The 22242-nt window shown below is 44.9% G+C and overlaps 1 protein-coding gene and 3 long non-coding RNA genes across 4 annotated transcripts in view; 2 read left to right on the top strand and 2 right to left on the bottom strand.

The window, feature by feature from the left end:
- Positions 1–994: 994 nt before the first annotated feature.
- Positions 995–3463, bottom strand: LOC127911836 (uncharacterized). The gene is made up of 2 exons (XR_008079606.1): positions 2957–3463; positions 995–2751 (listed from the first exon to the last, which is right to left on the bottom strand). It is a non-coding gene; the product is annotated as an uncharacterized LOC127911836 (long non-coding RNA).
- Positions 2769–3431, top strand: LOC127911837 (uncharacterized). Its single transcript, XR_008079607.1, has 3 exons — positions 2769–2821; positions 2968–3228; positions 3280–3431. It is a non-coding gene; the product is annotated as an uncharacterized LOC127911837 (long non-coding RNA).
- A 2054-nt stretch (positions 3464–5517) lies between the features above and the next one.
- Positions 5518–22242, bottom strand: part of wdfy3 (WD repeat and FYVE domain containing 3) — a 238341-nt gene continuing 221616 nt past the window's right edge. Inside the window, exons 62-70 of the mRNA XM_052479726.1 lie at positions 21925–22083; positions 17066–17245; positions 10865–11047; positions 10475–10571; positions 9911–10090; positions 7724–8011; positions 7372–7483; positions 6829–7026; positions 5518–6100 (exon numbers count right to left, since the gene is read on the bottom strand). Coding sequence (XP_052335686.1) covers positions 5980–6100; positions 6829–7026; positions 7372–7483; positions 7724–8011; positions 9911–10090; positions 10475–10571; positions 10865–11047; positions 17066–17245; positions 21925–22083 — 1518 coding nt within the window. The 3' untranslated portion in view covers positions 5518–5979. The remainder of the gene's footprint in view (positions 6101–6828; positions 7027–7371; positions 7484–7723; positions 8012–9910; positions 10091–10474; positions 10572–10864; positions 11048–17065; positions 17246–21924; positions 22084–22242) is intronic.
- Positions 22101–22242, top strand: part of LOC127911843 (uncharacterized) — a 998-nt gene continuing 856 nt past the window's right edge. The window contains exon 1 of the long non-coding RNA XR_008079617.1: positions 22101–22235. This is a non-coding gene — a long non-coding RNA (uncharacterized LOC127911843). The remainder of the gene's footprint in view (positions 22236–22242) is intronic.

Raw genomic sequence — 22242 nt, forward strand, 5'->3', positions numbered from 1 at the left:
TGGCTCACCCCCGAGAGGCAGTTCGGTACCAAAACGAATGCAATCACTGGGGTAAACCCGAGCATGAGAATCGAATCCCCTCAATACTGGCTTGAAATAGCGCTGCTTCCTCAGCTCCGCAGTGGCGACACAACAGCGCAGATGGTGATACAAAGATAGGCCTGCATTGTTGGCACTATTGCATTTTCTCTGAAGGTATTTTCCTGTTGATAGCCTGTCATCACGTGACCTATAGTAAACGTGTATGTAAATTTCATTTATCGAAGTGTAAATGAATCCTGACGGCAAAGAGTCGGACATTTACTCTTCTCAAAATGTTCTACTAATAAACATAAAGGAGAAACCCCTTTATGTTCCTGAAAGTACCCTTTGCACCACACAAATAATAATTTTAAGAATCCCTGGGATGAAAACGGTTCCATATAGAACTCTTGTCCCGTAGCCTGGTAGTTAGAGCTTTGGGCCAATAACCGGAAGGTTGCTAGATCGAATCCCCGAGCTGACAAGGTAAATATCTTTCATTCTGCCCCTGAACAAGGCAGTTAATCAACATCCACGGCTCCCCAGGGTTAAGGCAGCCCCCCTCTGATTCAGAGGGGTTAGGTTAAATGTGGAAGACACATTTCAGTTGGACAACTGATTAGGTATCTCCCCTTTCCGTGTACAATAACCCATTTAGAACACCCTCAAACCAGGTTATAGGATAAACCTTTGCTATATTTTATTTATTTATTTAACTAGCGACACTGGGCCAATTGTGCGCTCCCCTATGGGACTCCCAATCACGGCAGGATGTGATAACAGCCTGGATTCAAACCAGGGACTGCAGTGACACCTCTTGCATTGAGGATGCAGTGCCTTAGACCGCACCGCCACTCGGGAGCCCCTTTATATTACATTCTGAAGTAAATATGGCTCTGGGATCAACGTGTGTCAACATAACAGCAGCATTGGTTTACATACGTTACGAATAAAACACACATACACACACAGCTCTAATTGGTGGTAAACAGCAAGTATTTAATGAAATTATACGTACCAGATCTATTGTATTATTGTTACAGTTTCTGTAGGGGTTATTCTACGGTTCTTCTCATTGTTGTACTGAACACATATGCACAATGAACATTCAGCTATCATCACAGATTGCACACTAGATACTGTAGTAATGCAGTCTAATACAAGACCATCAAAAATAATACATTATTTAAATTTGATCAGTCCTTATTTTTTCTTCTTCTTCCATAAAGAATAGAAAAAGGCCACCCAGAGTTGGGGGTACATCTCCAGCACTCCCATCGTAACTGTACACCGACCTATCGCTTCGGGGGTTAATAATGGCTTAAAAAACAAACTCATAAGACTGACAATTGCGCCGGAAAAAAAAATATATCACGAAAACAAAAAATAAACAACAAAAATAATAATGTAAATAAAACATGTTCAATGCAACTGGACACAAAATCATTTGTGTTAATCCACACACAACACGTAACAACTTCCTGACATAAAAAAAAAAAAATGGAAAAACTCAGTTAATATTTGCATAAATACTTTATACAGTTCATTTCACTCTGGATAAGAAGTGAACCGTTTTCCTTTAATAGCCTGACAACATAAAATTAGCATTCGATAAAAATCACGATTCGTATTCCTTTCTAAACTTGTTTGTTTGTTTGTTATTATTTATTTTTTTTTGTACATGGAGAAGGTGGAAATAATGAACTCGGATGAATAATAATAATAACAATAATAAGCCATCTGGTTTATTTTGAAGTTGCTTAGTAACAGACATGTTATCAGCTGGCTGTTATGATACAGTACATACCTAGAGTGATTTACCAATAGCAATAAGAGTGCATATAACACGGAAGGGGGGTCGTCACACTGTAATCGATCATTAACAACTCATTGACTGCACGTGTGTTACAGCTCGAAGTGTTTTACCTGTCAGAAGAGATTCTCCAAAAAATAAAAGTTACAAAAAATAAAAAATAAAGTGTAAAAAATAAAAAGTGATTTCTAGTCAAGAAAGCAGCACTTCAATGCACTGTTGCCCACAGCATCGTCAACATACAGAACACGACGAATGAACGAGGAGGGATGCAGATCGATGACGAATCATGACCACAAACAAACTATGTTCGCATTTCACGGTCCCCACATATACATCGAGAACTACTTCTAACGTAGCTAGCTAACGACATCTCAAGAGTGAAATGTGACGAGAAAATCGCTTTTCTTGTGACCGACAGAGGATGTCATGCTGCAATCAACTATAGAGATCGTCCTCAGTCAAATAAATATATATATATATATATATATATATATATATATATATATATAGAGGTGATCCTTGTATCCCCAAACGTTCCAGATACAACTGTACAACCTAACTTGCTTTCATTTTAGTAGATGTAAAACACCTAGAACATTTTAGATTATCTCTCACTAACACACACTACTGGGTCTCATCTCTAGTTCTACTGCAGCTATTCCATAGGACTCTCTGGTTAACTGGGTCTCATCTCTAGTTCTACTGCAGCTATTCCATAGGACTCTGGTTAACTGGGTCTCATCTCTAGTTCTACTGCAGCTATTCCATAGGACTCTGGTTAACTGGGTCTCATCTCTAGTTCTACTGCAGCTATTCCATAGGACTCTCTGGTTAACTGGGTCTCATCTCTAGTTCTACTGCAGCTATTCCATAGGACTCTGGTTAACTGGGTCTCATCTCTAGTTCTACTGCAGCTATTCCATCTCTAGGCTACTCTCTGGTTAACTGGGTCTCATCTCTAGTTCTACTGCAGCTATTCCATAGGTCTCTCTGGTTAACTGGGTCTCATCTCTAGTTCTAGTTCTACTGCAGCTATTCCATAGGACTCTCTGGTTAACTGGGTCTCATCTCTACTGTATTCTAGGACTCTGGTTAACTGGGTCTCATCTCTAGTTCTACTTATTCCATAGGTCTCTCTGGTTAACTGGGTCTCATCTCTAGTTCTACTGCAGCTATTCCATAGGACTCTGGTTAACTGGGTCTCATCTCTAGTTCTACTGCAGCTATTCCATAGGACTCTCTGGTTAACTGGGTCTCATCTCTAGTTCTACTGCAGCTATTCCATAGGTCTCTGGTTAACTGGGTCTCATCTCTAGTTCTACTGCAGCTATTCCATAGGTCTCTCTGGTTAACTGGGTCTCATCTCTAGTTCTACTGCAGCTATTCCATAGGTCTCTGGTTAACTGGGTCTCATCTCTAGTTCTACTGCAGCTATTCCATAGGTCTCTCTGGTTAACTGGGTCTCATCTCTAGTTCTACTGCAGCTATTCCATAGGTCTCTCTGGTTAACTGGGTCTCATCTCTAGTTCTACTGCAGCTATTCCATAGGACTCTCTGGTTAACTGGGTCTCATCTCTAGTTCTACTGCAGCTATTCCATAGGTCTCCATATGAGAATCACTGTATAAATTAGGTCTCATCTCTAGTTCTCATCCACTATTCCAGGTCTCTCTGGGGAGAGCAGAGGTCCTGGTTACCTCAGAGTTCGGGGAGAGCAGAGGTCCTGACCTAGACGGGGTCTCTCTGGTTAGAGCAGAGGTCCTGACCTAGACGGGGAGAGCAGAGGTCCTGATCCACTAGACGGGGGAGCAGAGGTCCTGACCTAGACGGGGAGAGCAGAGGTCCTGACCTAGACGGGGGGAGCAGAGGTCCTGACCTAGACGGGGAGAGCAGAGGTCCTGACCTAGACGGGGGAGCAGAGGGACCTAGACGGGGAGAGCAGAGGTCCTGACCTAGACGGGGGAGCAGAGGTCCTGACCTAGACGGGGGAGAGCAGAGGTCCTGACCTAGACGGGGGGAGCAGAGGTCCTGACCTAGACGGGGGAGAGCAGAGGTCCTGACCTAGACGGGGAGAGCAGAGGTCCTGACCTAGACGGGGAGAGCAGAGGTCCTGACCTAGACGGGGAGAGCAGAGGTCCTGACCTAGACGGGGAGAGCAGAGGTCCTGACCTAGACGGGGGAGAGCAGAGGTCCTGACCTAGACGGGGAGAGCAGAGGTCCTGACCTAGACGGGGAGAGCCTCCACATGACCTAGACGGGGAGAGCAGAGGTCCTGACCTAGACGGGGAGAGCAGAGGTCCTGACCTACATTGACCAGAGGTCCTGACCCTGTAGCAGAGGTCCTCCTGACCTAGACGGGGAGAGCAGAGGTCCTGACCCCTGTATATAGCCTCCACATTGACCCAGTACCTCCTGTATATAGCCTCCACATTGACCCAGTACCTCCTGTATATAGCCTCCACATTGACCCAGTACCTCCTGTATATAGCCTCCACATTGACCCAGTACCTCCTGTATATAGCCTCCACATTGACCCCAGTACCTCCTGTATATAGCCTCCACATTGACCCAGTCCCTCCTGTATATAGCCTCCACATTGACCCAGTACCCCCTGTATAAAGCCCCGCTATTGTTATTTTACTGCTGCTCTTTAATTATTTGTTACTTAAAAAAATAAAAAAAATTAACTTCAACAATTATTTTACTTGACATTTATTTTTTTTCTTAAAACTGTATTGTTTAGTTAAAGGGCTTGTAAATTAAGCATTTCACGGTAAGATCCACACCTGTTGTATTCCGCGCATGTAACAAATAAACAAATAACATTTGATTTGATATGATATTTTCTCCAGTCTTGATAAAAACAACAACAATAATATAATCTGGGAACTAAACTGTTTGGTGGGGGGGAGAGGGGGACGGGGGAGGGTTACGTGTTCCAAACTAAAGCCTGCATGGTAGATACAAGACAGACACGGTTAGCTCATCATACATACTACTCAGCGTGATATATATATATATATCGAAACAATTTGGCGAAGAAAAGACATGACGCAATCTCACTTTAATGGCAGTCGCTTGACACTGTGGGCAACTCACACATCAAACTCACACATTGTAATAAAAAAAAAAAATTCAATAGAAATGAAGAGGTCATTGCATAACTAGAAACTGTAATGTCAACCCACAAACACTTACTACTATTATTATAACATTCATAGTCCCCCCCCCGTCCTTCTGTAGCTCAGTTGGTAGAGCATGGCGCTTGTAACGCCAGGGTAGTGGGTTCGATTCCCGGGACCACCCATACGTAGAATGTATGCACACATGACTGTAAGTCGCTTTGGATAAAAGCGTCAGCTAAATGGCATATATTTTTTTATTTTTATTTTTTTATTATCATCGTCCACATCCCAAATAGCGTCCCTAATTCTCTTATAGTGGACTTGCTCTTTGCACCCTATTCTCATAGGACTCTGGTCAAAAGTAGTGCGCTACGTAGGGAATAGGGTGCCAATTGGAACGTAGCAAGTTCTCATTCCCTCTGGGCTTCCGTGACATTATAGACTAACATTACACACATTCCTTTAGTTTTTAAAGCCGGGAATGATTAGTCACAATCACTTTTTTTTTTTGTCCTCGACAACCATTAATATAATTATTTTCTCAGTTTTTCCTCTCTCCCCCTCCTGCTCGTTAAAAAGGTCAATGTTAAGTATTTACAATATAAACAAGTTTTGAACCGAAGGAGTTTTCTGTTGGTGTCTAAGATCTACACGGAGGATAGAGCTGAGGGTCAGCGTTTTATTTTGTGACTGTGAAAGAAAAACGAGAAATTAGATTGTTTAACGAACTCTCCCCTCACACTCTTCTCTCTCTATTTGATAGGCTTTTTCTATCTATCCCCCCCCCAGTCTTCTTCATACTAAACTAACTACCACAGTTACGGAAACAATCGCCACAGTTCAAATCGGTGATCCCTTTTAGTCTGCGTCATTCAGTGCGTTACATGTGGTTACTGGACAGGTGTGTGTAGAGGGGTGCATTGGGGGAGGTGTGTGGGGGGGGGGGGGGGGTGCGAGAGAGAGGACGGGCACAACATAGGCTTTCCCCGCTGTAGTGGTGTGGGACCGAGGACCTTGGTTAGTTTCTGCATCCGTCCTCAGCGCTGCGCTCGTGCTGCAGGTTATAGTAACAGTTCTGACAGACCCTCACCGGGGAAGAGATCTTCAGACGTTTGATCTCAGACTGGAAACGACTACACCTGGGAGAGATAGAAGAAAGAGAGAGCGAGAGAGAGAGACAGAGAAGAAAGAGAGACAGAAGAAAGAGAGAGAGAGATAGAGAAGAAAGAGAGAGAGAGAGAGAAGAAAGAGAGAGAGAGAGAGAGAAGAAAGAGAGAGAGAGAGAGAGAGAGAGAGAGAGAGAAGAAAGAGAGAGAGAGAGAGAGAGAGAGAGAGAGAGAGAGAGAGAGAGAGAGAGAGAGAGAGAGAGAGAGAGAGAGAGAAAGAGAGAGAGAGAGAGAGAGAGAGACACTAGTGCACAGTGCTTGGTCCCTGGTAAAACTCCTTGAGGTTATGTTTAGGGGCTGTACAATATTTTAGTGTTGATATTATAGCGGGTTCATTGTTGGTTAACCATTTCATGTTAATTCGGCGTTAACCATTTCAGCAGCCTTTTCCGGCCATCTAGAGGACTGGATGCTGCAAACGATTGGGGCGACAGGTAACCTAGCGGTATGAGCGTTGGACCAGTACCCGAAAGGTTGCTGGTTCCAATACCCGAGACAAGGACGAAATCTCTGTCGATGTGCCCTTGATTAAGGCAAGTAACCCTAATTGGCTAACTGTTATTAAATGTGTCAATTAATTTAATTGTATCTGTCCCTTTTAACAAATAAACACGATGGCGAATGATTATTGTTAATAATCGTTCTACATTAACCCCAACATTTTTTGTTGTTGCCCCGAACCCTGACTCGCAGAGACTTACTTCTGACAGAAGAGCTGTCCACAGTTCCTGCAGTGGTGACGTCTCTCTGTGAGGGAGAAACGTACGGTACAGCCAGAACAGCTGTCCACAACCTCGTCCTTCACCCAGTGGTCAGCAGCAGAACGACCAGGCTGGTCACTCACCGACCAGCTGAACACTCTGCCACGACCATCACCCACCAGGATCTTACTGTGGTCCCTGGGGGAGGGGGAGAGACAAACACACACAGAGAGGAGAGAGAAGGGGAGGCAGGGAGAGAGAGTAGAGAGGTAGGAAAGAGAGAGAGTAGAGAGGGGGAGAAAGAGAGAGATGAAGGGGAGGCAAGGAGAGAGAGTAGAGAGGTAGGAAAGAGAGAGAGTAGAGAGGGGGAGAAAGAGAGAGAGAAGGGGAGGCAAGGAGAGAGAGTAGAGAGGTGGGAAGATTACTGCCACCATGCAACTATAAAGCATCTTTCTCTGTACACTAAACTGTCTTGTGAATGATGTCTCTGTCACATATACATTTCAATGCAGTGAGGTACACACAGACAGACAGACCACCTACTTGGAGATGGCGAGGGATGTGATCTCGGCCGGGTGAGCGTTGTCCTTCCGGTTGAATGCAGTGTGCATGGTCAGTTTACTACGGAACACCAGCTGTCGCTCCCATCTGTAGCCTACACACACACACACAATTTAGTGGCAGCACTTTAACAATGCACTAGCTAGAGGACGGACGGACGGACGGACGCACGCACGCACGCACACGCGCACGCGCACACGCACACGCACACGCACACACACACACACACACTGACACCGCAACACCCACAAACTCAGACCAACTGGAAAACACACCCAGCAGTATACATAACTGTGTTATTAGGTGATCTGCATTACTGTGGTTTGGTCTGTACCTGCTCTGAGCTGGTTATAGGGCCGTGCCTCCATGGTGGTGGGGTGTACGGGCTGAGGGACCCCCCCATGGCCTGCTATGGGGTGCGGAGGGTGAAGCTGGGGGTGAGGGTGGACCCCTGGTTTGAGGGGTGTCTGTCCCGTCTGTCCCTCGGAGTAGTTGACGAACACAAAGCCGTCCTTCTCGTCCAGGCTGAGGGTGTCTGACCAGCGTCGGGAGTCATCTGACCCACTGTCCACTGACCAGGAGGCCCCTGGCCGACCCCCGGGGGCACCGGGACCCCTAGGAACTGCAGAAAAAAAAGCATTTTATTTTTGGGTTGCAAAGTAGTAAGAATAGGGTAGGTTTAGCTAATAAACTATAGAACTTAAGTCATCAAATATAAAATGAATGAAGATTAACATTCTCATACAAGCTCTACCTCTGTATGGGACAGTACAGAGACCGATTAACTGACTGACTGACTGATTAACTGAACTCTGAACTGACTGACTGATTAATTAACTGACTGACTGACCGATTAACTGACTGACTGATTTAACTGACTGACTGATTAACTGACTGACTGACTGACTTAACTGACTGACTGACTTTAACTGACTGACTGACTGATTAACTGACTGACTGATTAACTGACTGACTGACTGACCGACTGATTAACTGACTGACTGACCGATTAACTGACTGACCGATTAACTGACTGACTGATTAACTGACTGACTGATTAACTGACTGACCGATTAACTGACTGACTGACCGATTAACTGACTGACTGATTAACTGACTGACTGACCGACCGATTAACTGACTGACTGACTGACGACTGATTTAACTGACTGGCTGATTGACTGACTTAACTGACTGACTGATTAACTGACTGACTGATTAACTGATTAACTGACTGACGATTAACTGACTGATTAACTGACTGACTGATTAACTGACTGGCTGATTAACTGACTGACTGATTAACTGACTAACTGACTGATTAACTGACTAACTGACTGATTAACTGACTGATTAACTGACTGACTGATTAACTGATTGATTAACTGACTGACTGATTAACTGACTGACTGATTAACTGACTGATTAACTGACTGATTAACTGACTGACTGATTAACTGACTGACTGATTAACTGACTGACTGATTAACTGACTGACTGATTAACTGACTGACTGATTAACTGACTGACTGATTAACTGACTGACTGATTAACTGACTGACTGATTAACTGACTGACTGATTAACTGACTGACTGACTGATTAACTGACTGACTGATTAACTGACCGACCGATTAACTGACTGACTGACTGATTAACTGACCGACCGATTAACTGACTGACTGAAAGCTCCAGGGCACCGGGACCCTCAGGATCTACAGACCATTAATGATGGGTGGTTGTCTGTACTCTTGAAAGGTCCTTTATACCAGATAGTGTCTGTTACAGGTATGTAGGAATCAAAACAGGATTATATCAGATAGTGTCTGTTACAGGTATGTAGGAATCAAAACACGATTATACCAGATAGTGTCTGTTACAGGTATGTAGGAATCAAAACAGGATTATATCAGATAGTGTCTGTTACAGGTATGTAGGAATCAAAACAGGATTATATCAGATAGTGTCTGTTACAGGTATGTAGGAATCAAAACACGATTATACCAGATAGTGTCTGTTACAGGTATGTAGGAATCAAAACATGAGAGATGGAGAAAAATATTAGAATATAATTTTAGCCAATTACCTATTCAACAAATGAAGTCATCAAATGATGAACATTGTCACACTCTGCCTTCATATAGGTAGGTCGACTGACTGACTGGCTGGCTGGATGACTGGATGATTGGCTGACTGGATGATTGGCTGACTGGATGGCTGGCCGGATGATTGGCTGACTGGATGATTGGCTGACTGGCTGACTGGCTGGCTGGCTGGATGATTGGCTGGCTGACTGCATGACTGACTGGCTGGCTGACTAGCTGGCTGGCCGGATGATTGGCTGACTGGATGATTGGCTGGCTGGCTGGCTGACTGGATGACTGGCTGGCTGGATGACTGGATGGCTGACTGAATGGATGACTGGCTGGCTGGCTGACTGACTGAATGGATGACTGGATGATTGGCTGGCTGGCTGAATGACTGGCTGGCTGGCTGACTAGCTGGCTGACTGGTAAACCAACCTTTGGGTCTGTGGACGGTGCTGCCTGGTTGGCTGCCTGATCCTCCCCCAACCGATCCAGCTCCTCCCCCAGCTGCAGCGTTGGGCAGAGGGGAGGGTTTAGACTCTGTGCTGAGGCAGGGCTCGTCTCCGTCTGATTCGCTGCTGTCTTCGTCAGCGTTCTGGCTCTCGGGTCCCTCTGCTGGAGACGAAGAGAGACTACTTTATTGCTCACAGGACACAGAGGTGGCATCCCCAATGGCACCCTATTCCCTACATAATAGTGCACTACTTTAGACCAGAGCCCTATGGCACCCTATTCCCTACATAGTGCACTACTTTAGACCAGAGCCCTATGACACCCTATTCCCTATATAATGCACTACTTTTGCAGTGGACTTCATAGTGAAGGGGAGACATCCAGATGTCTTTTTGCTTCGTGATGAAATTATGACCTCACCAGTATCAGACACACACACACACACACACACACACACACACACACACACACACACACACACACACACACACACACACACACACACACACACACACACACACACACACACACACCACAGAGACTTACCCAGCTTGTCCTCTGTACAGCAGTCAGTTACATCAGAGGGCTCGATGGGCTCTGGAGCAGGGGTTTCTGGGACTTGTAGGAACTCCATCCTCCAGAACTACAGGAAGGAAGATTAGATTAGAACATTTTAATGTCTTTGATGAGGAAACTCATTTTGAAGGATAAATACACTACGTACAAAGAGTGACAGATATGAAGGGCTGGTTTCCCAGATTCAGATAAGCCTAAAATTGGACTAAAAATAACTTTCAATGGAGATTCCTCATTGACCTTGCTTTTTTTGTTGTTGTTGTCCAGTACTAGGCTTTATCTGAAACCCCCCCCCCAAAACAAAATAATAAGATGGAGTAAGAGTAGGATGAGAAGAGGAAGGGAGGAAGTGTTGGTTACCCTGACGACGCCGTCGGAGTGTCCGGTGACGATGACGTTCTGCGTGTCCCATTCGTTCATCTCTGACACGCAGCAACAGAGGATCTGCTGTGAGCGGCCTGTGAAGGTGTTGGCGCTGGCTATGGGACTGCCGTTGATGCTCCACACATGGATGTAGGTGCCCGCCGAAGACACTATGTCTCCCTGTATATATATATATACACACACACAGAGAGAGAGATAATCAAGTGATCAAGTTCACTTTGTTTGAAGTTTTAGCTAATGTACAGCTGAATACACAGTGCCTTCTGAAAGTATTCAGACCCTTTGACTTTTTTCACATTTTGTTACATTTATTTTAAAATTGATTAAATTGTCCCCCCACCCCCCCTTCATCAATCTACACACAATACCCTATAATGATGAAATGAAAACAGGTTTTTAGAAAAAAAAAATATATATATATGAAATATCACATTTACATAAGTATTCAGTATGTTTTTTCATAAATAAACAACTGTTGTGCTGAATCAAGTGTGAAGGAAATCTCGATCTGTTGCTCAGGTGATAATGAAAACCTCGCGGTATTCTGCAGACCTCGTCCACATCCTTCAACAAGCCAACAGCACTCTGACACTCCACAAACCGTGTGAGGCCATAAACAATACAAGAAACCACTCACCCAGAGGCAGCGTTTCTGGTGGGCGGAGACTTTAACATGGGGAGACTTGAAACCGTTCTGCCGCACTTCTTCTAACACGCCACTAGGGGCACTAGAACCGCAGACTACTTTTATTCTACCAACAGAAACACATGCAAGGCCCTCCCTCGTCCTCCCTTCAGCAAATCTGACCATGACTCTATTCTCCTGCGTACAAACAAAAGCTCAAACAGGAAGTACCAGTGATGAGCTCAAACAGGAAGTGGTCCGATGAAACAGACAAGCCTACAAGACTGTTTTATCTAGTACAGACTGGAATATGTTCCTGGGATTCATCCGATAGCATTGAGGAGTTTACCACAGCAGTCACAGGCGTCATCAGTAAGTGCATAGACGATGGCGTCCCCACAGTGACTATAAGAACGTATATCCACACCAAAAAGCATGGATTACAAGCACTATCCGCTGGGCTAAAGCTACCGCTTACCATAATATAATAATAAATAATAATATATGCCATTTAGCAGACGCTTTTATCCAAAGCGACTTACAGTCATGTGTGCATACATTCTACGTATGGGTGGTCCCGGGGATCGAACCCACTACCCTGGCGTTACAAGCGCCATGCTCTACCAACTGAGCTACAGAAGGACCATTACCAGGAACAGTACACGGACGCATAAAAGAAAGCTACAACCTCCGAGACATCAAACAAGCAAAAGGACAATATAGGAGGAGGGTAGAATCTATTACACCTGCTCCAATGCTTGTCGTATGTGGCAGGGCTTGCAGACAGTAACAGATTACAAAGGGAAACCCAGCCGTGAGTTGCCTATGGACGCATAACTCCCAAATGAGCAACAAGCTTTTTATGCTCGATTGTATGAATATTTTTATTTATTTTGATTTGATTTATTTCACCTTATTTAACTAGGCAAGTCATAAAATAACACTGTGCCCTTGCGTAAAAAAAAGCCCCTTGTGTTTCCAGATGACCGTGTGATCTAGCTCTCCTGGGCCGACGAGCAAAACGTTTTAAACAGGTTAACAATCTCGAGGCCGACGGTCCAGACGGAATACCAGGGCATGTTCTCAAAGCATGCACAGACCAGCTGACAAGTGTCTTCACTGACATGTTTAATCTCTCCTGGTCCCGGTCTGTAATCCCAACATGTTTAATCTCTCCTGGTCCCGGTCTGTAATCCCAACATGTTTAATCTCTCCTGGTCCCGGTCTGTAATCCCAACATGTTTAATCTCTCCTGGTCCCGGTCTGTAATCCCAACATGTTTAATCTCTCCTGGTCCAGGTCTGTAATCCCAACATGTTTAATCTCTCCTGGTCCCGGTCTGTAATCCCAACATGTTTAATCTCTCCTGGTCCCGGTCTGTAATCCCAACATGTTTAATCTCTCCTGGTCCCAGTCTGTAATCCCAACATGTTTCAAGCTGACCACCATTGTCCCTGTTCCCAAGGTAACCGGCCTAATTGACGACATCGCCCTGTGGCACTCACATCTTTAATATTGAAATGCTTTGAAAGGCTGGTCACGACACACACATCAACACCATCATCATCCCAGAAACCCTAGACCCACTCTCATTCACATACCGCCCCAACAAATCCACAGATGATGCAATCTCAATTGCACTTCACACTGCCCCGCTCACCTGGACCAGAGGGAAAATGACTGTGAGAATGCTGGTCATAGTCTACAGCTCAGTGTTCAACACCATAGTGCCCTCCAAGCTCATCACCAAGATAAGGACCCTGGGACTGAACCCCTCCCTCTGCAACTGGATCCTGGACTTCCTGACGGGCTGGCCCCAGGCGGTGGGGTAGACAACAACACCTCCGCCCCTCAGGGGTGTGTGTCTAGTCCCCTCCTGTACTCCCTGTTCATCCACGACTGCATGGCCACACAGGACTCCAAACACCATCATCAAGACAACGGTGGTAGAACTAATCTCTGACCGTGATGAGTCAACCAACAGGGAGGAGGTCAGAGACCTGGCAGTGTGGTGCCAGGACAACAACCTCTCCTCAACATCAGTAAGAACAAGGAGTTGATTGTGGACTACAGGAGACAGACGGGAGAGTACGTCTCCCTCATCCACATCAAAAGGGCTGTTGTGAAGTGGGTCGAAAGGTTAAAGTTCCTTGGTGTCCCCGTCACTAAGGACTTAACATAATCCACACAGGGCAGTCGTGAAAATGGCACGGCACAGGAGCCCTCGGCTCCTCAAAAACGTTCTACAGCTGCGAACATCGAGATCATCTTGACTGGCTGCATCACCGCTTGACGACTGTCCTGGGTCGAGAGTTTCAAGTTCCGTGGTGTCCACGTCACCAACGAACTATCATGGTCCAAACACACTAATGGCAGAGCTAGAGATGGTTTAAAGTTGGAGCAGAGCTAGAAATGGTTTATAGTTGGACCAGAACTAGAGTTGGTTTATAGTTGGACCAGAACTAGAGTTGATTTAAAGTTGGACCAGAACTAGAGTTGGTTTAAAGTTGGACCAGAACTAGAGATGGTTTATAGTTGGACCAGAACTAGAGATGGTTTATAGTTGGACCAGAACTAGAGATGGTTTATAGTTGGACCAGAACTAGAGTATAGTTGGACCAGAACTAGAGATGGTTTATAGTTGGACCAGAACTAGAGATGGTTTATAGTTGGACCAGAACTAGAGATGGTTTATAGTTGGACCAGAACTAGAGATGGTTTATAGTTGGACCAGAACTAGAGTATAGTTGGACCAGAACTAGAGATGGTTTATAGTTGGACCAGAACTAGAGTTGGTTTATAGTTGGACCAGAACTAGAGTTGATTTAAAGTTGGACCAGAACTAGAGTTGGTTTATAGTTGGACCAGAACTAGAGTTGGTTTAAAATTGGACCAGAACTAGAGATGGACCAGAACTAGAGTTGGTTTATAGTTGGACCAGAACTAGAGATGGTTTATAGTTGGACCAGAACTAGAGATGGTTTATAGTTGGACCAGAACTAGAGTTGGTTTAAAGTTGGACCAGAACTAGAGATGGACCAGAACTAGAGTTGGTTTATAGTTGGACCAGAACTAGAGTTGGTTTAAAGTTGGACCAGAACTAGAGATGGTTTATAGTTGGACCAGAACTAGAGATGGTTTATAGTTGGACCAGAACTAGAGTTGGTTTATAGTTGGACCAGAACTAGAGTTGGTTTATAGTTGGACCAGAACTAGAGATGGTTTATAGTTGGACCAGAACTAGAGATGGTTTATAGTTGGACCAGAACTAGAGTTGGTTTATAGTTGGACCAGAACTAGAGATGGTTTATAGTTGGACCAGAACTAGAGATGGTTTATAGTTGGACCAGAACTAGAGATGGTTTATAGTTGGACCAGAACTAGAGTTGGTTTAAAGTTGGACCAGAACTAGAGATGGACCAGAACTAGAGTTGGTTTATAGTTGGACCAGAACTAGAGTTGGTTTAAAGTTGGACCAGAACTAGAGTTGGTTTATAGTTGGACCAGAACTAGAGATGGACCAGAACTAGAGTTGGTTTATAGTTGGACCAGAACTAGAGATGGACCAGAACTAGAGTTGGTTTATAGTTGGACCAGAACTAGAGTTGGTTTATAGTTGGACCAGAACTAGAGTTGGTTTAAAGTTGGACCAGAACTAGAGATGGACCAGAACTAGAGTTGGTTTAAAGTTGGACCAGAACTAGAGATGGACCAGAACTAGAGTTGGTTTATAGTTGGACCCAGAACTAGAGTTGGTTTAAAGTTGGACCAGAACTAGAGATGGACCAGAACTAGAGTTGGTTTATAGTTGGACCCAGAACTAGAGTTGGTTTAAAGTTGGACCAGAACTAGAGATGGTTTATAGTTGGACCAGAACTAGAGTTGGTTTAAAGTTGGACCAGAACTAGAGTTGGTTTAAAGTTGGACCAGAACTAGAGTTGGTTTATAGTTGGACCCAGAACTAGAGTTGGTTTAAAGTTGGACCAGAACTAGAGATGGTTTATAGTTGGACCAGAACTAGAGTTGGTTTATAGTTGGACCAGAACTAGATATGGTTTATAGTTGGACCAGAACTAGATATGGTTTATAGTTGAACCAGAACTAGATATGGTTTATAGTTGAACCAGAACTAGAGATGGTTTATAGTTGGACCAGAACTAGAGTTGGTTTATAGTTGGACCAGAACTAGAGTTGGTTTATAGTTGGACCAGAACTAGAGTTGGTTTATAGTTGGACCAGAACTAGAGATGGTTTATAGTTGGACCAGAACTAGAGTATAGTTGGACCAGAACTAGAGTTGGTTTATAGTTGGACCAGAACTAGAGTTGGTTTATAGTTGGACCAGAACTAGAGTTGGTTTATAGTTGGACCAGAACTAGAGTTGGTTTATAGTTGGACCAGAACTAGAGTTGGTTTATAGTTGGACCAGAACTAGAGTTGGTTTATAGTTGGACCAGAACTAGAGATGGTTTATAGTTGGACCAGAACTAGAGATGGTTTATAGTTGGACCAGAACTAGAGTATAGTTGGACCAGAACTAGAGTTGGTTTATAGTTGGACCAGAACTAGAGTTGGTTTATAGTTGGACCAGAACTAGAGTTGGTTTATAGTTGGACCAGAACTAGAGTTGGTTTATAGTTGGACCAGAACTAGAGATGGTTTATAGTTGGACCAGAACTAGAGTTGGTTTAAAGTTGGACCAGAACTAGAGTTGGTTTAAAGTTGGACCAGAACTAGAGTTGGTTTATAGTTGGACCCAGAACTAGAGTTGGTTTAAAGTTGGACCAGAACTAGAGATGGTTTATAGTTGGACCAGAACTAGAGTTGGTTTATAGTTGGACCAGAACTAGATATGGTTTATAGTTGGACCAGAACTAGATATGGTTTATAGTTGAACCAGAACTAGATATGGTTTATAGTTGAACCAGAACTAGAGATGGTTTATAGTTGGACCAGAACTAGAGTTGGTTTATAGTTGGACCAGAACTAGATATGGTTTATAGTTGGACCAGAACTAGATATGGTTTATAGTTGAACCAGAACTAGATATGGTTTATAGTTGAACCAGAACTAGAGATGGTTTATAGTTGGACCAGAACTAGAGTTGGTTTATAGTTGGACCAGAACTAGAGTTGGTTTATAGTTGGACCAGAACTAGAGTTGGTTTATAGTTGGACCAGAACTAGAGTTGGTTTATAGTTGGACCAGAACTAGAGTTGGTTTATAGTTGGACCAGAACTAGAGATGGACCAAACATCACCCACCGTGAGTTCCTGAGTGTGAATACACCACCCACCGTGAGTTCCTGAGTGTGAATACACCACCCACCGTGAGTTCCTGAGTGTGAATACACCACCCACCGTGAGTTCCTGAGTGTGAATACACCACCCACCGTGAGTTCCTGAGTGTGAATACACCACCCACCGTGAGTTCCTGAGTGTGAATACACCACCCACCGTGAGTTCCTGAGTGTGAATACACCACCCACCGTGAGTTCCTGAGTGTGAATACACCACCCACCGTGAGTTCCTGAGTGTGAATACACCACCCACCGTGAGTTCGTTGATGCAAAGGGCGGAGACTGGGGCCCTGTGTCCTCTGAGCTGTGTGACGAAGGACAGTTTGTTGAGGTCCCAGATGATGCAGGTCCTGTCTCTAGAACCAGACACCAGGATGTGATACGCTGACGAGGCTGTCAGACAGGTTACTGTGTCTGTATGGCCCAGCAACGCCTGGCAGGGGAGAGGAGAGGGGAGGGACATACACACATGTTAAAAACACTGGTTACTGACATGTTACATACAGGCACAGACATGCATTACACACAAGTTAAAAAGTGGCAGAGATACTATCTAATGGTGACTGTGTGTTTGTTGGGAAGTAGTTGGATTTTACACATTTTGTTACGTTACAGCCTTATATTGAAATGTCTGAAAGCATTTTATTTCTTCAATCTACACACAATATCCCATGATGCCATCACAATACCCCATGATGCCATCACAATACCCCATGATGCCATCACAATACCCCATAATGCCATCATAATACCCCATGACGACATCACAATAACCCATAATGACATCACAATACCCCATAATGACATCACAATACCCCATAATGACATCACAATACCCCATAATGACATCACAATACCAAATCAAATCAAATTTATTTATATAGCCCTTCGTACATCAGCTGATATCTCAAAGTGCTGTACAGAAACCCAGCCTAAAACCCCAAACAGCAAGCAATGCAGGTGTAGAAGCACGGTGGCTAGGAAAAACTCCCTAGAAAGGCCAAAGCCTAGGAAGAAACCTAGAGAGGAACCAGGCTATGTGGGGTGGCCAGTCCTCTTCTGGCTGTGCCGGGTGGAGATTATAACAGAACATGGCCAAGATGTTCAAATGTTCATAAATGACCAGCATGGTCGAATAATAATAAGGCAGAACAGTTGAAACTGGAGCAGCAGCACAGTCAGGTGGACCGGGGACAGCAATACCCCATAATGACATCACAATGATGCCAAAACAAAAACAGGTTTTTAGAAATGTTTGCAAATGTATAAAAAAATAATTTAAAAAACATCACATTTACAAAAGTATTCAGACCCTTTACTCAGTACTGTGTTAAAACATCTTTGACAGCGATTACAGCCTCAAATCTTCTTGGGTATGACGCTACAAGCTTGGTACACCTGTATTTGGGGAGTTTCTCCCATTCTTCTCTGCAGATCCTCTCAAACTCTGCCAGGTTGGATGAGGAGCGTCGCTGCACAGCTATTTTCAGGTCTCTACAGAGACGTTCGATCAGGTTCAAGTCCGTGCTCTGTTTGGGCCACTCAATGACATTCAGAGACCTGTCCAGAAGCCACTCCTGCGTTATCTTGGCTGTGTGCTTAGGGTCGCTGTCATGTTGGAAGGTGAACCTTAGCCCCAGGCTGAGGTTCTGAGCGCTCTGGAGCAGGTTTTCATCAAGGATCTCTCTGTACTTTGCTCCGTTCATCTTTCCCCTCGATCCTGACTAGTCTCCCAGTCCCTGCCGCTGAAAAACATTCTCACAACACGATGCTGCCACCACCATGCTTCACCGTAGGGATGGTGCCAGGTTTCCTACAGACGTGACGCTTGGCATTCAGGCAAAAGAGTTTAATCTTGGTTTCATCAAACCAGAAAATCTTGTGTCTCATGGTCTGAGAGTCCTTTAGGTGCCTTTTGGCAAACTCCAAGCAGGCTGTCATGTTCCTTTTACTGAGGAGTGGCTTTCGTCTGACCACTCTACCATAAAGGCCTGATTGGTGGAGTGCTGCAGAGACTGTTGTCCTTCTCCCATCTCTATACCTCCACCTACAGTCACATACCTCTTTACCTCCACCTACAGTCACATACCTCTATACCTACAGTCCCATGCCTCTATACCTCCACCTATAGTCACATACCTCTATACCTCCACCTACAGTCACATACCTCCACCTACAGTCACATACCTCTATACCTACAGTCACATACCTCTATACCTACAGTCCCATGCCTCTATACCTCCACCTATAGTCACATACCTCTATACCTCCACCTATAGTCACATACCTCTATACCTCCACCTACAGTCACATACCTCCACCTACAGTCACATACCTCTATACCTACACCTACAGTCACATACCTCTTTACCTCCACCTACAGTCACATACCTCCACCTACAGTCCCATACCTCTTTACCTCCACCTACAGTCCCATGCCTCTATACCTCCACCTATAGTCACATACCTCTATACCTCCACCTACAGTCACATACCTCCACCTACAGTCCCATACCTCTATACCTCCACCTACAGTCACATACCCCCACCTACAGTCACATACCTCTATACCTCCACCTACAGTCACATACCTCTATACCTCCACCTACAGTCACATACCTCCACCTACAGTCACATACCTCCACCTACAGTCCCATACCTCTTTACCTCCATGGGGAGTTGAGTTGTAGCAGGGTGTTAAGTAGCAGGCGTACGTAACAGTGACGCTTGGCATTCAGGTCAAAGAGTTCAATCGTGGTTTTATCAGACCAGAGAATCTTGTTTCTCATGGTCTGAGAGTCCAGCCCAAGCGGGCTGTCATGTGCCTTTTACTGAGGAGTGGCTTCCATCTGGCCATTCTACCATAAAGGCTTGATTGGTGGAGGGCTGCGGGACACAGTTGTCCTTCTGGAAGGTTCTCCCATCTCCACAGAGGAACTCTGGTGCTCTGTCAGAGTGACCATCAGGTTCTTGGTCACCTCCCTGACCAAGGTCCTTCACAGCGATTTCTCAGTTTGGCCAGGCGGCCAGCTCTAGGATGAGGCTTGGTATTTATAAACTTTTCCATTGAATGATGGAGGTCCCTGTGTTCTTTGGGGACCATCAATGCTGCAGAAATGTTTTGGTACCCTTCCCCAGATCTGTGCCTCGACACAATCCTGTCTCAAAGCTCTACGGAGAATTCCGTCAACCGCATGGCTTGGTTTTTGCTCTGACATGCACTGTCAACTGTGGGACCTTATATAGAGAGGTGTGTGCCTTTCTAAATCATGTCCAATCAATTGAATTTACCACAGGTGGACTCCATTCAAGGTTGTAGAAACATCTCAAGGGTGATCAATGGAAACAGGATGCATCTGTGCTCAATTTTGAGTCTCATAGCAAAGGGTCTGAATAATTATGTAAATAAGGTATCTGTTTTAATTTTTTATAAATTTGTGAAAACGTCTAAAAAACAGTTTTTGCTTTGTCATTATGAGGCATTGTGTGTAGATTGATGAATAAAAAGTTAGCTAAGCAGGGTTGGTCCTGGTCTGTCCCTGGATGGGAGACCAGATTCTGCTGGAAGTGGTGTTGGGGTCCCAGTAGGAGGCACTCTTTCCTCTGATCTAAAACATTAATATCTCAATGCCCCAGGGCAGTGATTGGGGACATTGCCCTGTGTAGGGTGCCGTCTTTCAGATGGGATGTTAAACGGGTGTCCTGACTCTCTGAGGTCAGTAAAGATCCCATGGTACTTATCTTAAGAGTAGGGGTGTTAACCCCACCTGTCCTGACTCTCTGTGGTCACTAAAGATCCCATGGCACTTATCAGTAAGAGTCTATGTTAACCTACAGTGTCCTGACTCTCTGAGGGTCATTAAAGATCACCATGGCACTTATCGTGATGGTCTGTGTTAACCCCGGTGTCCTGGCTAAATTCCCAAACTGGCCCTCATACCATCATGGTCACATAATCATCCCCAGCTTCCAATTGGCTCCTTCATCCCTACTATTCCCCAGGTCGTTGCTGTAAATGAGAATGTGTTCTCTATCAACTTACCTGGTAAAATAAGATTGTCTGGATACCTGTTTGAGTGTCTAGAGAGTCTGGTTACCTGAGAGTCTGGTTACCTGTTTGAGTGTCTAGAGAGTCTGGTTACCTGTTTGAGTGTCTAGAGAGTCTGGTTACCTGAGAGTCTGGTTACCTGTTTGAGTGTCTAGAGAGTCTGGTTACCTGTTTGAGTGTCTAGAGAGTCTGGTTACCTGTTTGAGTGACTAGAGAGTCTGGTTACCTGTTTGAGTGACTAGAGAGTCTGGTTACCTGTTTGAGTGACTAGAGAGTCTGGTTACCTGTTTGAGAGTCTGGTTACCTGTTTGAGTGACTAGAGAGTCTGGTTACCTGTTTGAGTGACTAGAGAGTCTGGTTACCTGTTTGAGTGACTAGAGAGTCTGGTTACCTGTTTGAGTGTCTAGAGAGTCTGGTTACCTGAGAGTCTGGTTACCTGTTTGAGTGTCTAGAGAGTCTGGTTAGTCTGGTTACCTGAGAGTCTGGTTACCTGTTTGAGTGACTAGAGAGTCTGGTTACCTGTTTGAGTGTCTAGAGAGTCTGGTTACCTGAGAGTCTGGTTACCTGTTTGAGTGTCTAGAGAGTCTGGTTACCTGTTTGAGTGTCTAGAGAGTCTGGTTACCTGAGAGTCTGGTTACCTGTTTGAGTGTCTAGAGAGTCTGGTTACCTGTTTGAGTGACTAGAGAGTCTGGTTACCTGTTTGAGTGACTAGAGAGTCTGGTTACCTGTTTGAGTGACTAGAGAGTCTGGTTACCTGTTTGAGTGACTAGAGAGTCTGGTTACCTGTTTGAGTGTCTAGAGAGTCTGGTTACCTGTTTGAGTGTCTAGAGAGTCTGGTTACCTGTTTGAGAGTCTGGTTACCTGTTTGAGTGTCTAGAGAGTCTGGTTACCTGTTTGAGTGTCTAGAGAGTCTGGTTACCTGTTTGAGTGTCTAGAGAGTCTGGTTACCTGTTTGAGTGACTAGAGAGTCTGGTTACCTGTTTGAGTGACTAGAGAGTCTGGTTACCTGTTTGAGTGTCTAGAGAGTCTGGTTACCTGTTTGAGTGACTAGAGAGTCTGGTTACCTGTTTGAGTGTGAGGGTCTTGGCCCTCTCCTTGGATGTGCCCGTCTCCCAGACACAGATGGCAGTGCTGGTTCCCCCGGTGATGACCAGCTTAGGGTTGGGGCAGATAGCACACAGGATCTGACCCCACTCTGACAGACACTCATACACCACCACCGCCTAGAGGAGGAGAGAGGGGATTGGTTAGCCAGGGGGAAGGAGAGAGGGGATTGGTTAGTCAGGGGGAAGGAGAGAGGGGATTGGTTAGTCAGGGGGAAGGAGAGAGGGGATTGGTTAGCCAGCGCAAAGGAGAGAGGGGATTGGTTAGTCAGGTGGAAG

Source organism: Oncorhynchus keta, chromosome 25 (genome assembly GCF_023373465.1).
Source record: "Oncorhynchus keta strain PuntledgeMale-10-30-2019 chromosome 25, Oket_V2, whole genome shotgun sequence".
Classification (NCBI taxonomy): Eukaryota; Metazoa; Chordata; class Actinopteri; order Salmoniformes; family Salmonidae; genus Oncorhynchus; species Oncorhynchus keta.